This window comes from Larus michahellis, chromosome 1 (genome assembly GCF_964199755.1).
Source record: "Larus michahellis chromosome 1, bLarMic1.1, whole genome shotgun sequence".
NCBI lineage: Eukaryota > Metazoa > Chordata > Aves > Charadriiformes > Laridae > Larus > Larus michahellis.
This window is the reverse complement of record NC_133896.1, coordinates 36,313,547-36,332,688: the sequence shown is the minus strand read 5'-3', so window position 1 is coordinate 36,332,688 and position 19,142 is coordinate 36,313,547. Positions and strand designations below refer to the sequence as shown.

General features: G+C 39.3%; 1 protein-coding gene across 4 annotated transcripts in view; it reads left to right on the top strand.

Moving 5' to 3' along the window:
- Window positions 1–19,142, top strand: part of TAFA2 (TAFA chemokine like family member 2) — a 195,499-nt gene that overhangs the window by 157,715 nt on the left and 18,642 nt on the right. For all 4 annotated transcript variants that reach the window (XR_012585023.1, XR_012585012.1, XR_012585037.1 and 1 more), the window contains exons 3-4: window positions 12,194–12,346; window positions 13,949–14,073. Coding sequence is in view for 1 of the 4 variants with exons in the window: in XM_074571193.1 (XP_074427294.1) it covers window positions 12,194–12,346; window positions 13,949–14,073 (278 nt within the window). In the remaining 3 variants the exon portion in view is untranslated. The remainder of the gene's footprint in view (window positions 1–12,193; window positions 12,347–13,948; window positions 14,074–19,142) is intronic.

Here is a 19,142-nt window from a genome sequence, read left to right as displayed (position 1 = left end):
CAAGCATGAAGCTATGTCCTCATTCTCTGAAAAAGTCCTTGAATAATTATGATCCCCCCCTTCATATCTTAGTTTTTAATAGCTTTCTCTTGAAGGTGTGAATTACTTCAGATGCTTTCATTACCTGGCAGTTTTTACAAAGCACGCTTCTGCAGTTCTGGGAACTGTGATATTTTTGCAGCTTCTGACTTTGGATAGCAATGAGAGTGGTATATATGTTTCCTATCAGAGAGTGGTATATATGTTTCCTATCAGCAGCTTCTATTAACCAGAGTTCCTTCAGAAACAAGTGCCAGGGAGTCTGCTGGGAGCATCTTAAAAGATACCTTTTCAGCAAGAAGAGATATCTGAAAGTATTATCTACTGGGAATCCTTGAGCAAAAATATTCTTGATTGCACAGCTCTGAATGGCTCTCCTGGCAGTTTCTCCTCTTTTACTTTGCTTGTTGAAATGTGCTTTCTTTTCCTCTGTCTTGAAGAATAGCCAGCCTCTTCCCAGGCCATCCAGTTTCAATTCATAGACTCTGTCTAGATACTTATTGATTCATCATGCCCATGGCTTAGAGACTTGCTATTTATATGGAATCAATAATGTAGAGGGAAGGTTGTAGCAGGGGAGATCACTCTAAAAGAGGGGATTTCACAGGACTAGACATGTGCCTTGTTAGCAGGTTTTTTCTAAAGGCCTGAGTTAAGTTCCTCCCCTGACTCTGCACTTCAAAGAGCTTGCCTGGGGCTCTACAGAAGCAAGCTGAAACTTAAAATTAAGATCTTTCTTTCAGATGGTGAACTGTGTGCTGGGACATCCTATGGAGTTTCTCTTAACACGTGTGGGGGAGTCTGAAGCACTGTGGGGAAGTCCTAGAAGGCAGGGGTGGAAAAGAAAAAAGAAAAAAACAGTTACGTAGTTTTCAGAAAGATGAGTGTGCATGTATGTGCCTGCAGTTTGTGGGAGGAATATTTCAAGGTATATTTGATAATTTGGTTTAAGTGACAGATTAAGTAAAAATGCCTTACAGAGCAGCAAAATGCAATGTGATGTATTATAAAAATACATTACAGAATTAAAGAAACTTTAAATTAGCATAGAGATACCGTTCTACCCAGTCATGAAAATAGAGAAGGCAAAGCAAAACAAAGCCAAAACAAGCCCCATGATGTGATGAGTGTGCACACACATATGAAAGTAAAAAAGTATTTTCAGAATCTTATGGTATATTTTTATTTGAATATACTTTCTAGATGTGCACAGGTATTCGTAGCTGTGTTTCTGTATAGAAGATGGATATAGAGTGACTCAGTGTTCTGAACGTTATGTTTGGGAAAATTCTGCACGCTTCAGTCTTGAAGTTGGTGGAATTTCAGCCTTGACCCCACTGAGTGGTTTCTATCAGGTCATCACTAAAATCCCAGAGTGTTTCTGTTATAGCATATATTCTAGATTTCATCAGTTTAGTAGGTCTTCAATACAGATATTAAACAAGCAATGTTCATATTCACCCTTAGGAAAAAAATCTTTGTGCTGCTTACTTTGGAAGTCATTGCTTACTCTTTACTCTTATTCTTTTGGTGGCATTTATTAAAGACTTTCCAAATAAATTTGGGGGACTGTTGCTTTTCTAACCTTGAAGAATCTTAGCATGGGGTGAATAAGGGGCGCTAAGCGTAAGTTTTTAAAAAGACAAGTTGAATAAAGCATAAATACCTCGATAATGGAATTCATGGTGACATTCAAGTGCTTAAATATATATCGACCTTCTTATTACTGAGATCCGTTATCTAAATAAGTTTCTGCTCCTTAATATAGAAATAAATACCCTAATTGTGGAAGCAAGATCACACATGAGAAGCTAGATGTGTGTTGAGGTGGAATCAGAACACAGGGACCCAGCTGCATCCTTTGGGGAAACCATGGTTGTCCTTCCCTAGGCTTCAGCTGCCATTTCCACAGAGGGACCTAAAGTCCACTGCGGTGCTTGAGCTGTTTTCTAATAAGCATGAGAAGCCTGAAAGCAGGCTGTTCAAAAGGACTATTGAATTTAACTCTCCACCTTGTTACAGTAATCCTATTTCATAGAGACTCCATACACAGCATTTCTCTTAAGATGTTACTTCAGGTGAGGGTTGTGTGCCAGAGGGTCATTCAAATGCGTGAGGGTAGAAAAAACTTTTTTTCTTTTTTCTGATGCGTCCCTGAGAACATGTTAATTTGTCATCTAGTACAATGTGCCCTGAGACGATTTGGGTCGGCTGGAAAGAAAAGAAAATTAATAATGAGAGTCATCTAAGGAAACAGGGGAAACATATTCCCCATAAACTGTGTAAACCACAAGCTTCTGAAGCCCTGAGACTGACGAAAAAATGTGGGGGTTTTTGTATTCTGTCAGATGCTGAAGGCTGCTCTGAGACATGTGCTACTGCTTCTTGCTGAGTCGAGATATTTGGCAGAAGGCCCACAGAGAGACTAGAAGAGAATAAAAAGTCTTCGTGCCAAATGTTCTTTTGAGTGCCTGAGAGACGGATTGGTCTTTTTTTCTCTGTGAAATCATATAATTAGTAATCTCAAACCTCAGCCTGTTAATTTACAAAATGTCTGCACACTTTAATATATCGTTTGCTTAACATGTTTGATAACAACCTCAGAGATACTGGGGCTTTTGACTTCTTGTAGTATTTATAAACTGCGCCTCGCCCTGGGTGTTTCTCTGCCAGCTCTACACAGGCTGGTCTTGTGGATGGTGTCAGATAGAGAAGAAACGCGGGAAGCGTCTTGCTTGCAAAAAGCAAAGCGGCTCCATTTCTGGCCTGTAGGGAAACACGCAGCCTTTGCTGCCGTCAGCCTCCTCCCCTGTCCGCTCCACTGCTCAGCAAAGTGGGTGGCTATTGTGGAGCAGGTCCACCCTGGGCACCTTGTGGTGGTAGGCAGTGAGAGACCTGGTGGGCTGGCTGCAGCTGGGGAGCTGAGCTTGTCGCGAGGACTAGGTCAATGTCCAGAAGCCTCCTTTTCTCTTCTCCACCTCTTCTCCTCCTCTTCTCCTCCTCTTCCAGCGGGCAAACATAGAAAGAGCTGCAAGATCCCGAATGATCGCTGCATGTGATCTTGTCTCTGAACCCTCCGTGGTTTCGTGGGCCTAGCTATCATCTGATTTCAAAATTGAAAGCAGGACCTAGGGAGGGTGACACTCTAGGCTGAGAAGGGGTGATGTGAAGAAGAGGAAATTACCCTTCAGGCTACCTGAAAATTAGTTGCGTTTAGAGTTCCTGTGTCTTTGGCTAAAAGTTTGGCATGAAAGTATAATTTGTAGCCATTGCTGTAAAAAGGCTCTGACATTTGTGAGAGAGAGGAGATAAGCTCATTTGAGTAAGACTGGCTCACTCCTGCCAAAGGACTGATTGAATAAAATTAGCTTCAGTAAGGCCAGGAGGGTAAAGTCAGATGGCTGTGAGCTCTCCAGGTCCAAGAGATCCTACATGAGGTGCTCCATCTGCGGTTTTATGTTTGTAAAGATTGTGTGACCAGCTGGGACCTTGCCAGCTTGCTGTGTTATTCCAGTAAGTCTTTTTCTCTCTTAGTGGAGATAACTTAATCCTTCAGTCCATTTCAGTGCATAGGTAGTGCCATGGAAATATCTGAGGCTTGATCTCACCGGGCCATTAGCGAGCTCTTCTCAGGGGAATGCTTACATTGTAGTTTTCCTTGATTTTTTTCCAAAAGGGAAAAAAATCTTCCCACACAGATGGCTATAACTGGTGGCTGGCAGACAAGCCGATGGATGAGATTTTTCCTTGGCACTGTGCAGAAAAGTATGCTTGGCAATGTGACTATGGCAAGCCATTCATTAGCTCGGTTTTTAAAGGCTACCAGAGACGCTGTCTGCATAGTGTTGTCATATGAACTCTGCTTACCATCCTTCACCCAAGTGGACTAACCGGGTTAATTGCATGGTAGAGGCAGCCTGATGAGAGGAGCTGGGCTAACATCTGCAGAATAAACACTTATCCAGAATTACTCTTGCTATTTTAAAATGGTTCTCTCAGGAGAGAAAACACCACCTTGAATCCAAGAAACCTGGGAGAGGCTGCAGTTAGCAGGATCTTTTGTGTATGTGTTGCATACAGGTGGCACTGCAAAAATAATCTGTCCAAGCAATCAGCTCTCTTTTTTAACACTTTGCCTGAGAACCCGTCCCAAGATGCAAGAAACATCAGAGTAAAAGAGAAATGAAAAGCAATGGTGTACTTTTGAGCTAAACTGTTTCTCCACTGGTGTAAGTAGAGCATAGTCTGTGCTCTATCTGGACTTTTTCAGTGCCCAAGGTGACCAAGTGACTTTTAACAGCTCTAGCTGAGGTGCAAGGCATGGAAATGTCAATGCAGTAAATAAGACCTCAAAGTCCTGTCAATAAGGTGTGCTTGTAGGGGTTTAGGAAATATTTGCATGGGAAGGAGTTGTCCACATCATAGCATTAGCCAAATCAAGCAAAGAAAGAGGTCTGCATGTCCTCTGGCGTGGAATGGACTGCTCTCATTGAACAGGGCAACTCTTCTGCTTGACTCACTGCAGTGTTTTGGCATGTGCCCCTCGACAGCTATTGATCTGCTGATCTTGCGAGTAACGTGCCTAATATGAGAGAATTATCTTGACAGTCTGTGTATATTTCTTAGAAGCAAAGGCTGAGGCTTGAATGTGATTTTGCCAAATGCTGCCTCTGTCTTCCTTGCTGATTTTTTTCTTTCCAAAAGGTTTTTAATGCTCGCATCTGTTAGAGGTTGGTGAGTACAGTAGTGGAGTAAATACTCGACTAGTAGGCAGCTGCAGCTCCTTATCCCCAGGTTCTGCCAATGGAAGGCTGAACATGTATGCTCTATAGACACATATAGATGAACACATAGACACACAGACCCACATACGCATGAACCCAGCCCCACAGATCAATGCAGATGGAACAAAATGCTTTTCCTGGCACGCAAGTTAATGAAATGGGATTTAATGAGAGTGTAGGTAGCTTGCAGTGTTTGAGCACAGGGCTCAGCCAGGCAAGTGTACTGATCAGTTGCTGTTTATACCTCACTGGCCCCTCTGATCCTGTCCCCTTCATTGACTCATGCTTGTTCCTCCCCAGTCCACCCTGAGCCCCTCCCATTCCCTGCCCCCGGTCCTTCCACTAAGCAGCCCATGATGAGTCACACACGTTTCCACAAAGTGTCTGATGGCAAATTTCACACAATCTCAAAACTCTGTTCCCCCTTCATCCGAGAACATGTCCTAGATGCCTGCGTGCCGTAACTCCCTTTAGTCTGCAAGGCTTTCTCGGGAGGCAGCTTCTTGTGTTGACTCATCTCGGTGGGTTTCCTACAAGGCCCAGGGGCTGATGATGCCCTGTGGATGACGCTGGGAGCACCAGGTCAGAGTGTGCCCTCGGTACTCATTAGCATCCTGGGGTCCTCTGGACCCCCAGGGTCTTCTTGTTTAGCCAAGGGCCATGCTAAGGTGAGGGTTATTTGGCACATCCTCAGATCTTAGTATTTGAAAAAGGGATCATCTTAGACTTAGAGCGCAGCTTGCAGCTTTTCCCTACAGAAAATTCTCTCTTTGAAAGTAAAATCTGGTGTCTCTTTTTAGTTGTACACTACTTTTGAACTACGCGAATGTTTTAAATGTGTGTGACATCAGTGGAATAGATAGCTAAATAAGTTTTTAAGTAGCCATGTGAAATGTAATGATGGTGTAGAATAAGACAGCACAAAATTACCGTTTTTTCCTGCTGATTCTATAGCGCAACCCCATGTGTCATCTGGAAAATAAAGCAGCATGAGTGCCTTTCCTGAGATGCACCACAACTGTGGCATGGCTCATTCTTACCACTGAGGACACAGGAATTACTGCTGTGTCTGTAATTGATTTTTCAGTTCACTGGCCAAACAGGAAAAAAACCAAAAAAAAACAAGTAGTTTTTTTTCCAAATAAAAGAAAATATTTTGCTTTGTTTAGAGAATTTTTACAATTTTAAAAATCCCTTAAGTTTGTCATAGCCATAAAACATATTGTTAAAAAACAAAATTAAAAACACATGTGGAAACAATTTTTTTTTTTTGCCCCCCTCTGAGGATGCCTACTTTTAGCTTCAATGTCTAACCAAACTTGACTAGATTTCAAAAATAGTTACCCTGCTTGCATACTGTACTTTTAGTAAATGAACGGTTCAATGAAAAAACACATGACAACTCTAATAATGGTTTAAAACATGATTTAAAAATCTTAATTCATTACACTTTTCAGTCACATACTACACTATATGTCATCATTTGCTCACTATAATAGGTGCTACATATGCAATCACCAGAATAAATATCTCCGTTTCAAATCCAGATGTCACTTTCATTGGCAATACAAAATTTTAACTCTTATCATTGAAATTCTGATCCAAAATCACTGATCAAACCAAACCCATTGATTTGAAAGGGTATTGAATCCGATCTTTAAAGGTCATGTTCAGTAAGGTTCCTGGCAACGTGTATCTATCTACCAGTGCTTCTTTGGGGGTCGGTGGCTTGCTGCGTGCCAGAGGTAACGAGATTAAGACAGGTATGGAAGACACCTCTGCTTTTCCTGATTTCTGTGCTGCCAGTTCTCCCTCTGACCCATGGAGCTGAAATGAAGGCAGGCGTGCTTTACTTTGTGTTCACACAAGCAAACTGAAGCTTGTGTTCCCAAAAGTTGGCCTGTTTGTTTCCCCAATTTTACTTAATGAGAGGACAAATCAAAGATTTTACCTCTAACAAAAAACTTCTCGTCGCTCATATTAGATCACCCAACTGCAGCAATAGCACCCCCAGTGTCGTCAGAGCATGAATAAAACAAATTCAGGTTTTTCCTTACCAGCTGTTAGGTGGATATAACAGAAAATATTGAAAATTATTGAAATTAATTGAATGAAGGAACTGGAAAGTGTATTTCTTTTCATAAGTCTTTGTCTGATGTTTAAACAGAGAAAGCTTAGTTGTAAATCCTGGCTTAGCTGTGGTTCCATAAGATTTTGATTGCTTAGATGTGGCAGCTACTAACACTTATTAAACTATTGAAAAAATGCAAAAATATTGTGTGTGAGTATGGGTTTTTGTGTGTGAGAGATTTCGCAAATTTATTTGTGTCCTTCCTATCTACAGTGACACACTGAGACTGATACGACATATTGAAATTGCTGAAGTGTAGCAGAAAGATAACCTACATTTGTTTTCCATGTCAATCAGTATGAACAAAGCAAACAGACTATGTGAATAAGAAAACCCACTTTTTTTTCCTGGTCACTTAAAAGCAGGACAGTGATTTAGAGCCTAATCTGGAAATTGAACATTATAATCACCAATTTTATTTATTTTTCTGATATTGATACCCCTCCCCCCCCACACACACACATTTGTTTGAATATTGTGGTACAAAACAGTGAGTGATGGCTCAGGGAAATGGATGGAGCAGGTTGATAATCTGCTGAAATATTGTTTGGTTTTTGTTACAGATGGCTATTAAAAAAAAGTAGTTCCATTATAGTCCTTAATGCAATTACTCATGTGGATATTGTTTACACGAATAAAGACTACTTGTGTGCCTATTGTGAAAGTATTCATGTAGGTATTTCATATAGGACATCTTCCTGATTGTACCCAAGGTGATAAAAAGGACAAAGTTAGTATAATATTCAATGTGATTTGGATTGAAACTCATGGCTAAGAGCAATTTCTGTTTCCTTCTTGCTGATCTGTTGCTTCTTGTTTCAACTAAAGCTTTGTTTATGTGAAGAGCTTTAAAAAGCACACAGACACGGGCAAACAAAGCTTTGCACACTTTATGTAGTCTCTCCAACCTCAGAGGAATTACCTGGAATGGAATAAAATAAGGTACATTTATTTCATATAAAAGTGCAGAGCTGCGGTGCTTGTAAGCTGATATAGGAACCGGTTTCTGCAGCAGGAGGTGATCACGTCCCCATGGCTGCCTGCTCCTGCTGCTTCTCTATGGCTGAAACTGCTTTTCACTAGTCTCTGCACCCAGTCATAGCAGCTAAACTGGAAAAGAACTAACCCAACCAAAATAGGCAATATTTTCCTGCCAGTGTAAATCCCTGGCTTACCATCGTTACCATTAAATGACAGTGTTCGGGCAAGCAAGGCATGAAAGAGTGCGGGAAAAGGGAAAAAGGTTCTTCTTTTTCTTCCAGTAGCTGTTAGTCATTGGATGGGTTGAGCTGTATCACCCAGTTGTGCCACTGTCTTTGCAGAGAGCAGATTCTAGAGTCTTTTTGATGGTTTTTTCACTGTTTGTACGTGGCTGCTGCAATGACGGGGAACCAGGGGACAGAAACAGCTGGTGACTCTATTTCATCTATGGCAACATGATTTCTTCCTCTTTGTTAATGGTCTATGTGTGTCTTAATGTATGACCTACGCAACTTTTGGGAAGGAAAAGATTCAAATGGTGCCAGAACTGAACATGAATGTTTAGGTAGCAAGACTAGGAAACGGTGATCATAAAAAACGATGGAATTCAGAAGACTTTCCTTAATGCTAGGTTTGTGTATAACACTGCATCTACGCTAAATAGCCTATATTCATATTTGTGAGTTGCAAAATAATAATCTTGAACAGTAACTTGCCTTCTGGCCTGGAACAAACTTCCCATAGAAGTAAAGGAGTAAGGGCCATGACTGAGTGCCAGGTGCACAGTGCAAATATGAGTGACATTTCATTCACCTGAAGGAAAGAAACTTAAAGTTGCCATGAAGGAACAAGAACAGGTAGAATTTATATATATTTAAAGGTCTTTGCTGTGTATGTTTCAACATACTCTTTAAGTGCATTCAATTTTATGTAAAATGGGGAATAATAATGACTTAACTTTATTTTTTCCAGGATCATGCTTATAAACACTTATGTTTTTGGTGTACTAATATCATGCTGATTTATGAGGTATCTATTGATGATTTCACCACATTAAAAATGCTGTAAAAGTGGCAGGTTGGTTACAGGATATACCTTTAATGGGTGAGATATGGTTATGTCTGTTTTTTAAGTTACACTCTCAGTGTTACATCTCCTGCAACATAATATATACGTATATTATGTTACGCATAATCATCAGGAAAACTTCACAGTCTGTACACATAGATATCTCTGAGCCTCTTTCTTCAGTCCTTCTTCACATTGATTTCAGGAAGGATTACTTGCATTAACAGAGAATGCCGGACGGAGTGTTTGCAGTGGTTTTGAATAATGAATTTCTGTAGGATTCCAGAAATGACATTCAGTTCCTCAAACATTTTCTGCAAAGCAAGCAGCATACTTTGAAGTCTGTGCTAGGAGAAAAAGAAACAAAACTAAAATGTGAATCTCCTAAAGTACCATCCTCCTTTCGTGGAATGGTTCAGTGGCTTAATGAGGTTAATTTGTATTAGGTTGTGGGAAATCCTTTATCTACTGTATAGAGGCTTTCATTTCACATGAATGTGACAGATACTGTACTTACTGCACTGGAACTTAATTATTTGATAGCATAAGGAGCTGAAATCCCTACGTTTCCTCTCAAGGAATATTCATTGCATACTCTAGATGGTAAATAGAAAGTAGAGGATGGTTGGCCTAGATTTTCAATGTTTGAAATATCTTTGTATACTTTCCTAGGTTGTTTTGGTTTTATACCTAGAAAATTTCAAGGCAGCTTTATTAAAGTTCCCCAAATACTATCAATAGCATGTGATTATTTTTTGTTCTCTCCCATTTTTCACGTATATTTTCACCCTTTGAAATTCTGTTCTGTATGGTACACAAATGTAAGTGACCGCTTCATTTAATTACACTCTTTTTCCATAGAAGTCTTAAAATGCCTGATTTTCTCTCCCTAATTACTACAAAACAAGTCTTTCAAAAGTTTCGTTTGAGTATGAACATTTCCCTTACAGAATTTTACAACAGCTCTTTTAACTGGCTTCCATTCCAGATGGCTATTGGTGCACACTGTACTTTATTTTCTCCTAGCAGGTATATTATGGCATTTCTGTAGACCTGGTAGAGCTGTGTAGAGCTATTTAATAAGAGAATGAGAAGACAAAATTTCAGGATCAGTGATGCACACCGGAATACAAATAAGAACTGAAAAGTAATACAGTGAAGGATTAAGTGGGACAAAGCGCACATCCTACCACTAAATTTACTTTCTTTTGTAGATTCAGTGTCTGGGTTTTTTTTATGTACCTTTCATAAAATACAAATTAGTGAATTTGTGTTAGCATGTGTGGGCATAAGATGTGTAATCAAAATAAAAATTGATGTTAACTTACAAAAGCAGCATGTGCTTGTGCTACTATATATACATTCAAAATACATCCTAGACTAATTTTCTTACCATATTCACAAATAAAAAATCTTATAGCCATTTTATTGTGAAAAATTAATGTACTTATTTAAATTGTTTTATTGGCATATGTACCAGTGAAATTTTTTTAAAAATAAATAAAACTAATGTTTACAGCAGGCTGTGCTGGTAGCTGTAAAAATATTTGCTCGTCATCAAAGGTATGAAAATACCGGAGATTACAAAGTTCACACAGATAGTATAAATTGCTTTCCTCATGCTCTATTGAATTAAAAGTCATAAATAGTTAAAAAACAAAGAAAAGAATTTTTATGTCCTAGATTTCTCATTTATATGTAACGTTTAGTGTACCAAAATATGACGGATAATGGGTTAATTGTTTGCATTGTGTTATATCATTTCAGCTGTAGTACAGTATGATGTGATAGAGTATAATCTAATCTGACATAGTACGACGTAGCGAGTGGCAACAAACATCACAGACTGCTCAGCGGACTTTGTTCTACTGAAAAACACGTAATTGCCCACATGAAATGTTTAGTAGTTTATGTTTTGTTGATGAAGACCCAGCGTCTAATTGCTGCCTGTGGCTTTTGCCTCTCGGCACATTCTTGGCCTCCATAGTCTGCCTCAAGTTTGTTTTCCTTCCTCAGGCCTTTTGGGAGCTGATAGCGCGCAGTAACAACTGAGTGAATCCAGAGATCAATGTTGGGCTCCTGAAAGCCTGTTAGTAGGGCCTTCTTCTCATGGAAGCTCTTGTTTATTGTTTGCCATTAGGGGTATAAAAGGTAGCTGAAGCGTTCAGTACATAAGCTTTACATAAAGCATACAAAAAGTTAACAGCATTAGTAATAGAGGATTTAGAGGTACTGTCATAACGCATATGCTTTGTATAATGAATATTCCTCCCTGTACAAGCTAAAAGTTCAGATTTCTTTCTGTCTTCCTTCTGATGGAAATGAAGTATCCCCAGAAATATCTGATCTTGTACCAGTAACCACTGAAAGTTCAGTTAAAATGACTTTTTCTGAACTCCGGATTCTTTGGTAACTGGCTGCGGAACCTGAAAGGATAGTTTGGTAGCTCCCCTCTTACCAAATTGGTCCTCTCATAGGACTCCAGTAGCATGATTCTGGTGATCAGTTAGAGCAGCGTGCGTGGGGGCGATGGGTACTGGATATGGGATAATGAAAATTGTCCTGTTGCCTCCCATGTTTGACCTCCCATGTTGGTTCCCCACATTCCCAGACTTTGCGGTGCCAGGCAGAAAGATTTAAAATGTGATTCCTTATAGGTTTTATTTCTGGGTTTTGTTTGAGGGGTGTCCCTCCACCCTCCCATCTGTAGGAAGGTTTTGGGATATCATATCAAAAACTGCATTTGCCCTGGACATAAAAGCTGGAGACATAGATTCTCAAAACATATGCATGTATGGGTATTTTAACATTGATACACTTCCATTTGAAAGTTTCTCCCTTAGGGAAAAGAAAAAAAAATCTTGTTAGAGATACACAGCTGTTTATGGGAGTCCAGAAATTAATAGATTTTCTAGGTTAGTTTTATAATGTTTCTGCTTCCCGCTTCACTGGAACAGTCCCATATGTGGCCTTCTCCAATTGTTCTACTTTAGCCAGTGTTTTCTGCACTACATTTGGAAAAGAAATCAACTTTCTAGTGTTAGTATCATTGTAATTCTAGTTTCATGCATGGCAGAAACCATGCATAAACAGAGCCAAGTTTAATGCATTTCTAATTTAAAAAAAAACCCCAAACAGTATGATGCTAACTTGCAATGTTATCAAATTGCTCATCATCTTATTTTCACAGCTCACCATGTTAAAACTGGGACCTGTGAAGTGGTGGCACTGCACAGATGTTGCAATAAGAACAAGATAGAAGAAAGATCACAGACGGTGAAGTGCTCCTGCTTCCCTGGGCAGGTAGCAGGTACCACCCGGGCAGCTCCTTCTTGTGTTGATGGTGCGACTACTCTATTGTTTCCCTTCATTGCATGTTCATAGGGTGTTTTGCTGGGTTACTGTCATCACTGAGAACCACTCCATTACAGTTAACTGTTTAAAATAAGAGTAGGAAGGCTTCTGCATTTTGAAGGGGACACCCAAGGTGAAGGGGAGGAAGATGGGAAAAATGGATTATTTGCTATTACTCTGTGGAAATGCTAAGCAAAATTATTAGATGTCAGTGAAAGAGACCTCCTGAGAAGCTTAATTTGATCTAACTAAAAGAGTGCCCTCGGAGTTGTATGAAATTCACTTAATTAAAAGTGTTTATGCAAAATCTACATAAGCATATCATTTTCATGTGCTGCAGTCTTACATTTTATTTATATATTTATTTTTATCATAGAGGAGCAAATAAGCAAACAAACAGAATATAGTTCTGGCTGTTTTTTAGTCTTTTTAGATCAATGCTATTTTTCCTATTCACGGTGCAATATTAATGTTTTACTTAACAAATCTGGCATAGGCTCATATGTTTTGTTTGGGAAAATACTAGCTGATTTTTCACATCTCTTTCTCTGAAAGAGAAGCAGGATGGATTCACCCTTTACGTGATCTCTTTACTGTTGATACCTTGTTGGCTGTCAGAGAAGCTGTAAATATGTCATCATTGGGGAATAAATTTAATCAGGCTATGCTAGACTATATAGCAGGTCAGGCAAAATACACTAACTCAAAAGAAGGTACTCTACTTCAAAATTTGAAATCTGGCTGAGCAAGAAAAAAATGAGGGTTGGAAAGAGATCCTGTGAAATTAGTTCCTGAACTGCAGTAGATTAGAAAAAAAAAAAAAAAACACAGTAAAGAGATTGACTTTGAATCACATAGCACCTTGTGCAAATTGAGGCCTAATACAATACAGGAGAGAGGAAAGAGTCTAGGAGGTTCCTGGAGTGTGTGGAAGATAAGATAACTTCCTGACACAGCTGGTGGGAGAACCAACTAGGGAGGGCACCCTGCTAGACCTCTTGTTCATGAGCAGAGAAGGACTTGTGGATGATGTGATGGTTGGAGGCCATCTTGGGCATAGCGATCACAAGATGATAGGCTTTTTAATTCTTGGAAAAGTAAGGAGTGGTGTCAGCATAACTGCTACCTTGGGTTCCAGAGGGCAGACTTTGGCCTGTTTAGGAGACTGGCTGACAGAGTTCCTTGGGAGGCAGTCCTGAAGGTCTGTTAGGATATTAGGAAAAATTTCTTCACTGACTGGGTTGTCAAGCATTAGAACAGGCTGCCCAGGGAAGTGGTTGAGTCCCCATCCCTGGAGGTATTTAAAAGACATGTAGATGTGGTGCTTAGGAACACGGTTTAGTGATAACTTGGCAGTGCTAGGTTAACAGTTGGATTTGATCTTAAAGGTCTTTTCCAACCTAAATGATTCTATGATTCTGTGATTCTGATTTCTTATGAAGATTCTGAGCTGGCTGAAAATCACAGGCTAGCTGTCAGTCAATATATTTCTAACATTTTACTGCACAATAAAAGAAATGTCACAGCATAATGACATATTAAAGTGTCCATTTCAACAACATGCAAATATGTTTGTGTTCCTCTCTTGTAGCTTCAATAGTGGAGCAGAAATGGTGGTGCCACATGCAACCATGTCTTGAAGGGGAGGAATGTAAAGTTCTTCCAGATCGTAAGGGATGGAGCTGTTCCTCTGGGAATAAAGTAAAAACAACAAGGGTAGGTATAATACCAACCTTACATGTTACCAACAGGTAAAAAAAAAAAAGTGCACAGGAAATTGCGTCCATATAGAAGACACCAGTTGAGAAGACTAAAGAAGCGTGGGAAGAGAATCATACTGGGATTGGACTTCTTGGTCCTGCACACTTTTCTCAGCACACTTTGCAATTGCTTGAACATGGTAAGCAGTGTGCCAGACCTTCTCAGGTAAGCAGTGGAGATAGTAGAGTTGAACTCTTTTTCAGCTACCAGTAATGATCAAATGTATTATAATCTGGTATGTATTTCTCTCTGAAACCAGTTGCACAAAGTTTCTACACCCTAATAAGCTCTTCATTCACAGGATAGCAAACAAGTGCATTTTTATCAGTAACATGGAATTACCATGTTTCTACAAAGATACTGCTGAGTATGGTAAGCATTTGATGTGTCATGACAGTATGATCTTCTGGTTCTTTCTGTCTTGTATGACTGGGATTTGCTAAAAGGTTTTGACAGAGTTTCAGTGAGTTCCTTATCTCCATTTGACACTTTTTGTGTTATTGGTTCAAAATTACATCAACAGAAATACATCTAACATTCATCATATATAATGCCTGAAAACAAAGTAAAGCTGCTGTCATCTCAGCTTTTCAGTGGCTAACAGGAACAGAAGAATAACAAATTCTTCAGATGAGCATTAAGCACTCAAACTTCCTAAGACTACACCATTGTATCTCTATAGGGTCAACACAGTTCTTCATCAATTTAAACCAGATTAAAACACACTCTGAACACACACATGCACGTGCGCAAGCATAAACACCTTCACCCCTACACCCCACCACACATACTGATGACTGGTTTTGCTTGTAAGTGTTTAGTAATTGCTTGCAGTGTCAGGCCATAATTTGCTAGTGTGGTGTTTACTCTATGCGAGTTTTGAGTGTCTATGTCATTTGACTGAAATCTTCCTTGCATAGGCACTAAATTTGTTTTTAGTGAAATGTAATATGCGCTGAGTGAATTACATTCCTTCTGTTCCACAGAGGGCTCTACGCGTCTCAGTTTCTCTACGTATATGTCTTTAAGACATTTTGAAATTTTTTGAAGGAAGGGTACTTTCTAAATGTTTGATACACAACTCCACTCCTGAATCCTCTTTCAAGTGGGTTTCTTCTGAAGCTAACCTTGCTTGAATGCTGCCCTCACTTAACTTGGTACATGCCAATGCAAACCTAATTATATGCACGTAACGTGTGCCCATGTATATTATAACCAAAAGGAACTAGATAGAATTTAATAACAGTAATGGAAATAGAAAAATTATGTATGTGTGCGTTTTGAAATTTGTCCTGGCTACTACTACATGGCACCATCAGTGTTGAAGAACACATGCCATTTTATATTTCATGTGAGTGTTTAACAAGCAGTAAGTAAAAATTTGGTCTGGATTGTTTCTGTAGGAAAAAAGAGGTCACAAATGAGGGAGATATCAATTAGAATCACCTTGAGGAGATTTCTTCCTGACATTTTGTCAAAAGATAGGTTTTTCTACGTCGGTCAAGGTTATGAAGTTCTGTCAAGAGCTTGTGACTCTGTTGCAGACTCATAGGTCTGGCTCTTTGCAGGAGTTGGGCTTGTCCTCCATGAACAGTGTCAATCCTCAGGACATATTTCAGAAGTGAAATCTTCAGAGTGAATACATCAGAGTGAAATCTTCACTCTTCAGAAGTGAAGCTATGAAAAAGCCAGCCCAGTTCTCTATTTGACATCTTACACACTGATTCAGTACAATGGCTACCAAAAGCTGCTTGCAGACCTACCACCACTAAAAGGAAAATACTAATCCCCTTAAATCCCCCACTATTTGTCCTGCCTTCCAGTTTATCCAAATACTAGATGTTTTCCGCCTTCTTCCTTCATTTCCCACACAGCTGCAAAGCTGTTTTGACACAATAGCAAACCTGAATTCAAATTTCTGACAGAGTTGGTTTCAGTTACTGAAACCAGGTGGCAGGTGAATGAAGGTCTCCATCTTTCCAGACGCAAGAGGCTGAGATTTTAACAGACGTCGTTCTGATGCCCAGAAAAATATACATTGCTGGTGGAAATGTGAATGTTTCTTTGTGTTAAGAGAGTAGCTTATTTTCAGAAAGCAAGTACTTTTCCCTAATATGTTGTGACTACAATATTTTTGTAGCTCCTCTTTGTGCTCCCCAAGGCCTATATAAAAAAGGGGGAAAAATTCTGAAGTGCTCTGTAGCTCCAAAACCCCCTTTTTTGAGAAAAATGAAAAGACTTGTACAGAGTCAGTATTAAGAAGTCATGAATAATAAGTTTCTGATGGTCAAAGAAAATAACCAATATGTGATTATCATGTATAATGTAAAAGCATAAAGAAACAAACTCTAACTGAACAACTTGGGTGATTTAAGCGTATTGCAGAAAAACCTTGTGAAGGCTTTCCTGAAAGGCCTAGGAGGGTTTATATTCACCTCCAAACATTTTCTGCAAGTTTGCCTCCTTCATGTGCAGAAAAAGCAACCCAATCACTGAAGTACTATCTTCTCTTCTACAGGATACCAAGTTCATAAGCAGTACCTACGTTTCCACATCTCGAGCTATTAATTGTTAAGCACTATGTTAGAGACAAAACTAGTGGAGGAAGGAGGTATTTTGCTTGTCCACCTCTATTAGCATATTTGATCACAGTATTGTAAAAAAATGATGATACTAACTTCTTAATACTTACGGTACCAGTCACTAAGCAGAAAGACCAAGTGAATAGTGGGAGAAAACGAATCGATTTCTAAAAATGTGGTCTACTTGACATTTTGCATTTTGTTCAGATATGCGGATCTAATATGGCAATACATGAATAATGAATTAGTAATAACATGACTGTTATGGTGCTCAGAATTCATATGTCAAGAAAAGTCAGGTGGAAATTATTTATCTTCAGAATGCAAAAGCAGGTATTATGGAAAGTTCGAACTGTTTTTATGAGTTTGTCTGCGTATTAGTGGGAGAAGGCCAATGTTAGGATTTAACCATGGAAAAGGAATGAATACAGGGTGGGGGGAAGTGTGTATGAAAGGGCTGAGTACTGACCTAACTTGTGCTCATTTAGAATTTACTATTTCGTATCTATGTAGCCTGCAGGAGGGGAAGGGGAGAAAAGGCAATGACAATTTAGCTAAAACAGTAATTTTTTTTTTACTTCAGATAAAGAAATGCATGTTTGCATTCCTGAGCACTGTATCGCAGCAAAAGAGGATGTTCAGGAATGCACTAGGAGAATTACGAAATGATTATGTGCATAGCTGAGATTTACCAGGAGAATTGTGGAATTCTCCTCCAGACTGAGAAACTGTTGTGAGAGGAAGAAATTGATTTTTTTTTCTATATGGCTGGCCTCAACATTTTGATAAACAAACACAAAGCGTTTGTCATGTTACCCTCTTTAAATGATGACAAAAGCATTAAAAAGGGGAAAAAAAATACTTTGAAATATTTTTTTCTGTAATAGACTTTTTCTAATACAATTATTTTAATTGAAAAAGCTCTCCTGGTTGTGTTTCCTTTCCGCTTTGCAAAATAAGGAATATGTCTGTTTAAAACACAGGAATTTTCCCATCAATTGAAAACTACAAAATTTAGCAGTATTACATATAAAATTGACAATGACATTAAAAAACTGCTATGAGTTTGTATTAAACAAAGGAGCCCTTTACAAAGGCTGGAAAACAACATTTTGAGGAGAAACAATATCATATTTCTCTCAGTTATAGGATGTATTTCACACCAGCGGTCTCTGGATAGGGTTTTTTCCAGGGCAGATCCAGATGCCAGGTTTCATTTGTATGTTTAAGAACAGCATATTGCCCATTATCTTTATAATAAAGGCTGACTTTAAATAAGAGTACTGGAAGCTGCATGTAACCAATATGAAAGTGTATGCTGCAATGCCTCCTGGTGTCCCAGTTTCCCAAGCATCCACCCTGGGACTGGCTTGGAGCATGTCGTGGCTCCTGGCCAGCCCGTAAACCCGTGTATCCTTCCTGCAGAAACTGGAGCACAGGAACACAGGTGAAGTGGTGCATCCTGGGTCTCATCTTGACATCCTGGACCTGCGGCATGACTGGAGAAGTGTGCATTTGAGCTTGGGAGTGGGAAAGTGTCCCTGGGCTGATATTTTATGAAGATACAGAGAAATAAGCATTGATATTTTTGAAGTGAAATAGAATAGCATAGCATAACAAACATAGATTAGACTAGAGTAGACTAGACTGGATTAGACTAGACTAGAGTAGACTAGACTAGACTATTTCAGTTGAAGGGACATACAACGATCATCTAATCCAAATGCCTGACCAAATCAGGGCTGACCATATTAAAGCATATTATTAAGGGCATTGTCCAAATGCCTCTTAATCACTGACAGGTTTGTGGCACCAACCACCTTTCTAGGAACCCTGTTCCAGTGTTTGACTACCCTCTCAGTAAAGAAATTTTTCCTAATGTCCAGTCTAAACCTCCCCTGATGTAGCTTTGAACCATCGCACGGTAATGAAATAGTGCCTTGTCCTTAAGCTTTTAGTTTGATTTGGTAGAACTGCTTCTGGAATGAGGCATAGTTTTACTCTAAGTACTAAGTTCTGGTTGATATATGTGGAGTGGAATTTACTGGACTTTGCTTGGGTTAGGACTCTCTTGAGTGAAATGACTAGCCTAAACGCTAGGCTCTTCTTTTTAGTATTGGAGAGGATTGTTCAATTCCAGAGGAGAATTTGTTTTGTCCTAAGATAAGTCAGATGAATTATCTTCTGCGGGTGCTTATGGCTCCCTAATAACTCTAAAGGAAAGCTCTGATGACTAGCTTAGCAACTAACATTTAGATACTTAATGTTGAATCAGAAGATGCTGGCGTGGAGACTTTACTCTCTTTGATGTGGTCTTCAGTAGGAAGGTGGTGAAAAGAGAGAAATATAAGAGAAATATCAGAAATGTTCATGTTCTGAAGATACACAGTTATGAGCTACATCGGTGAATCATAATATGATGAGCAACATGTCCAGTATCCG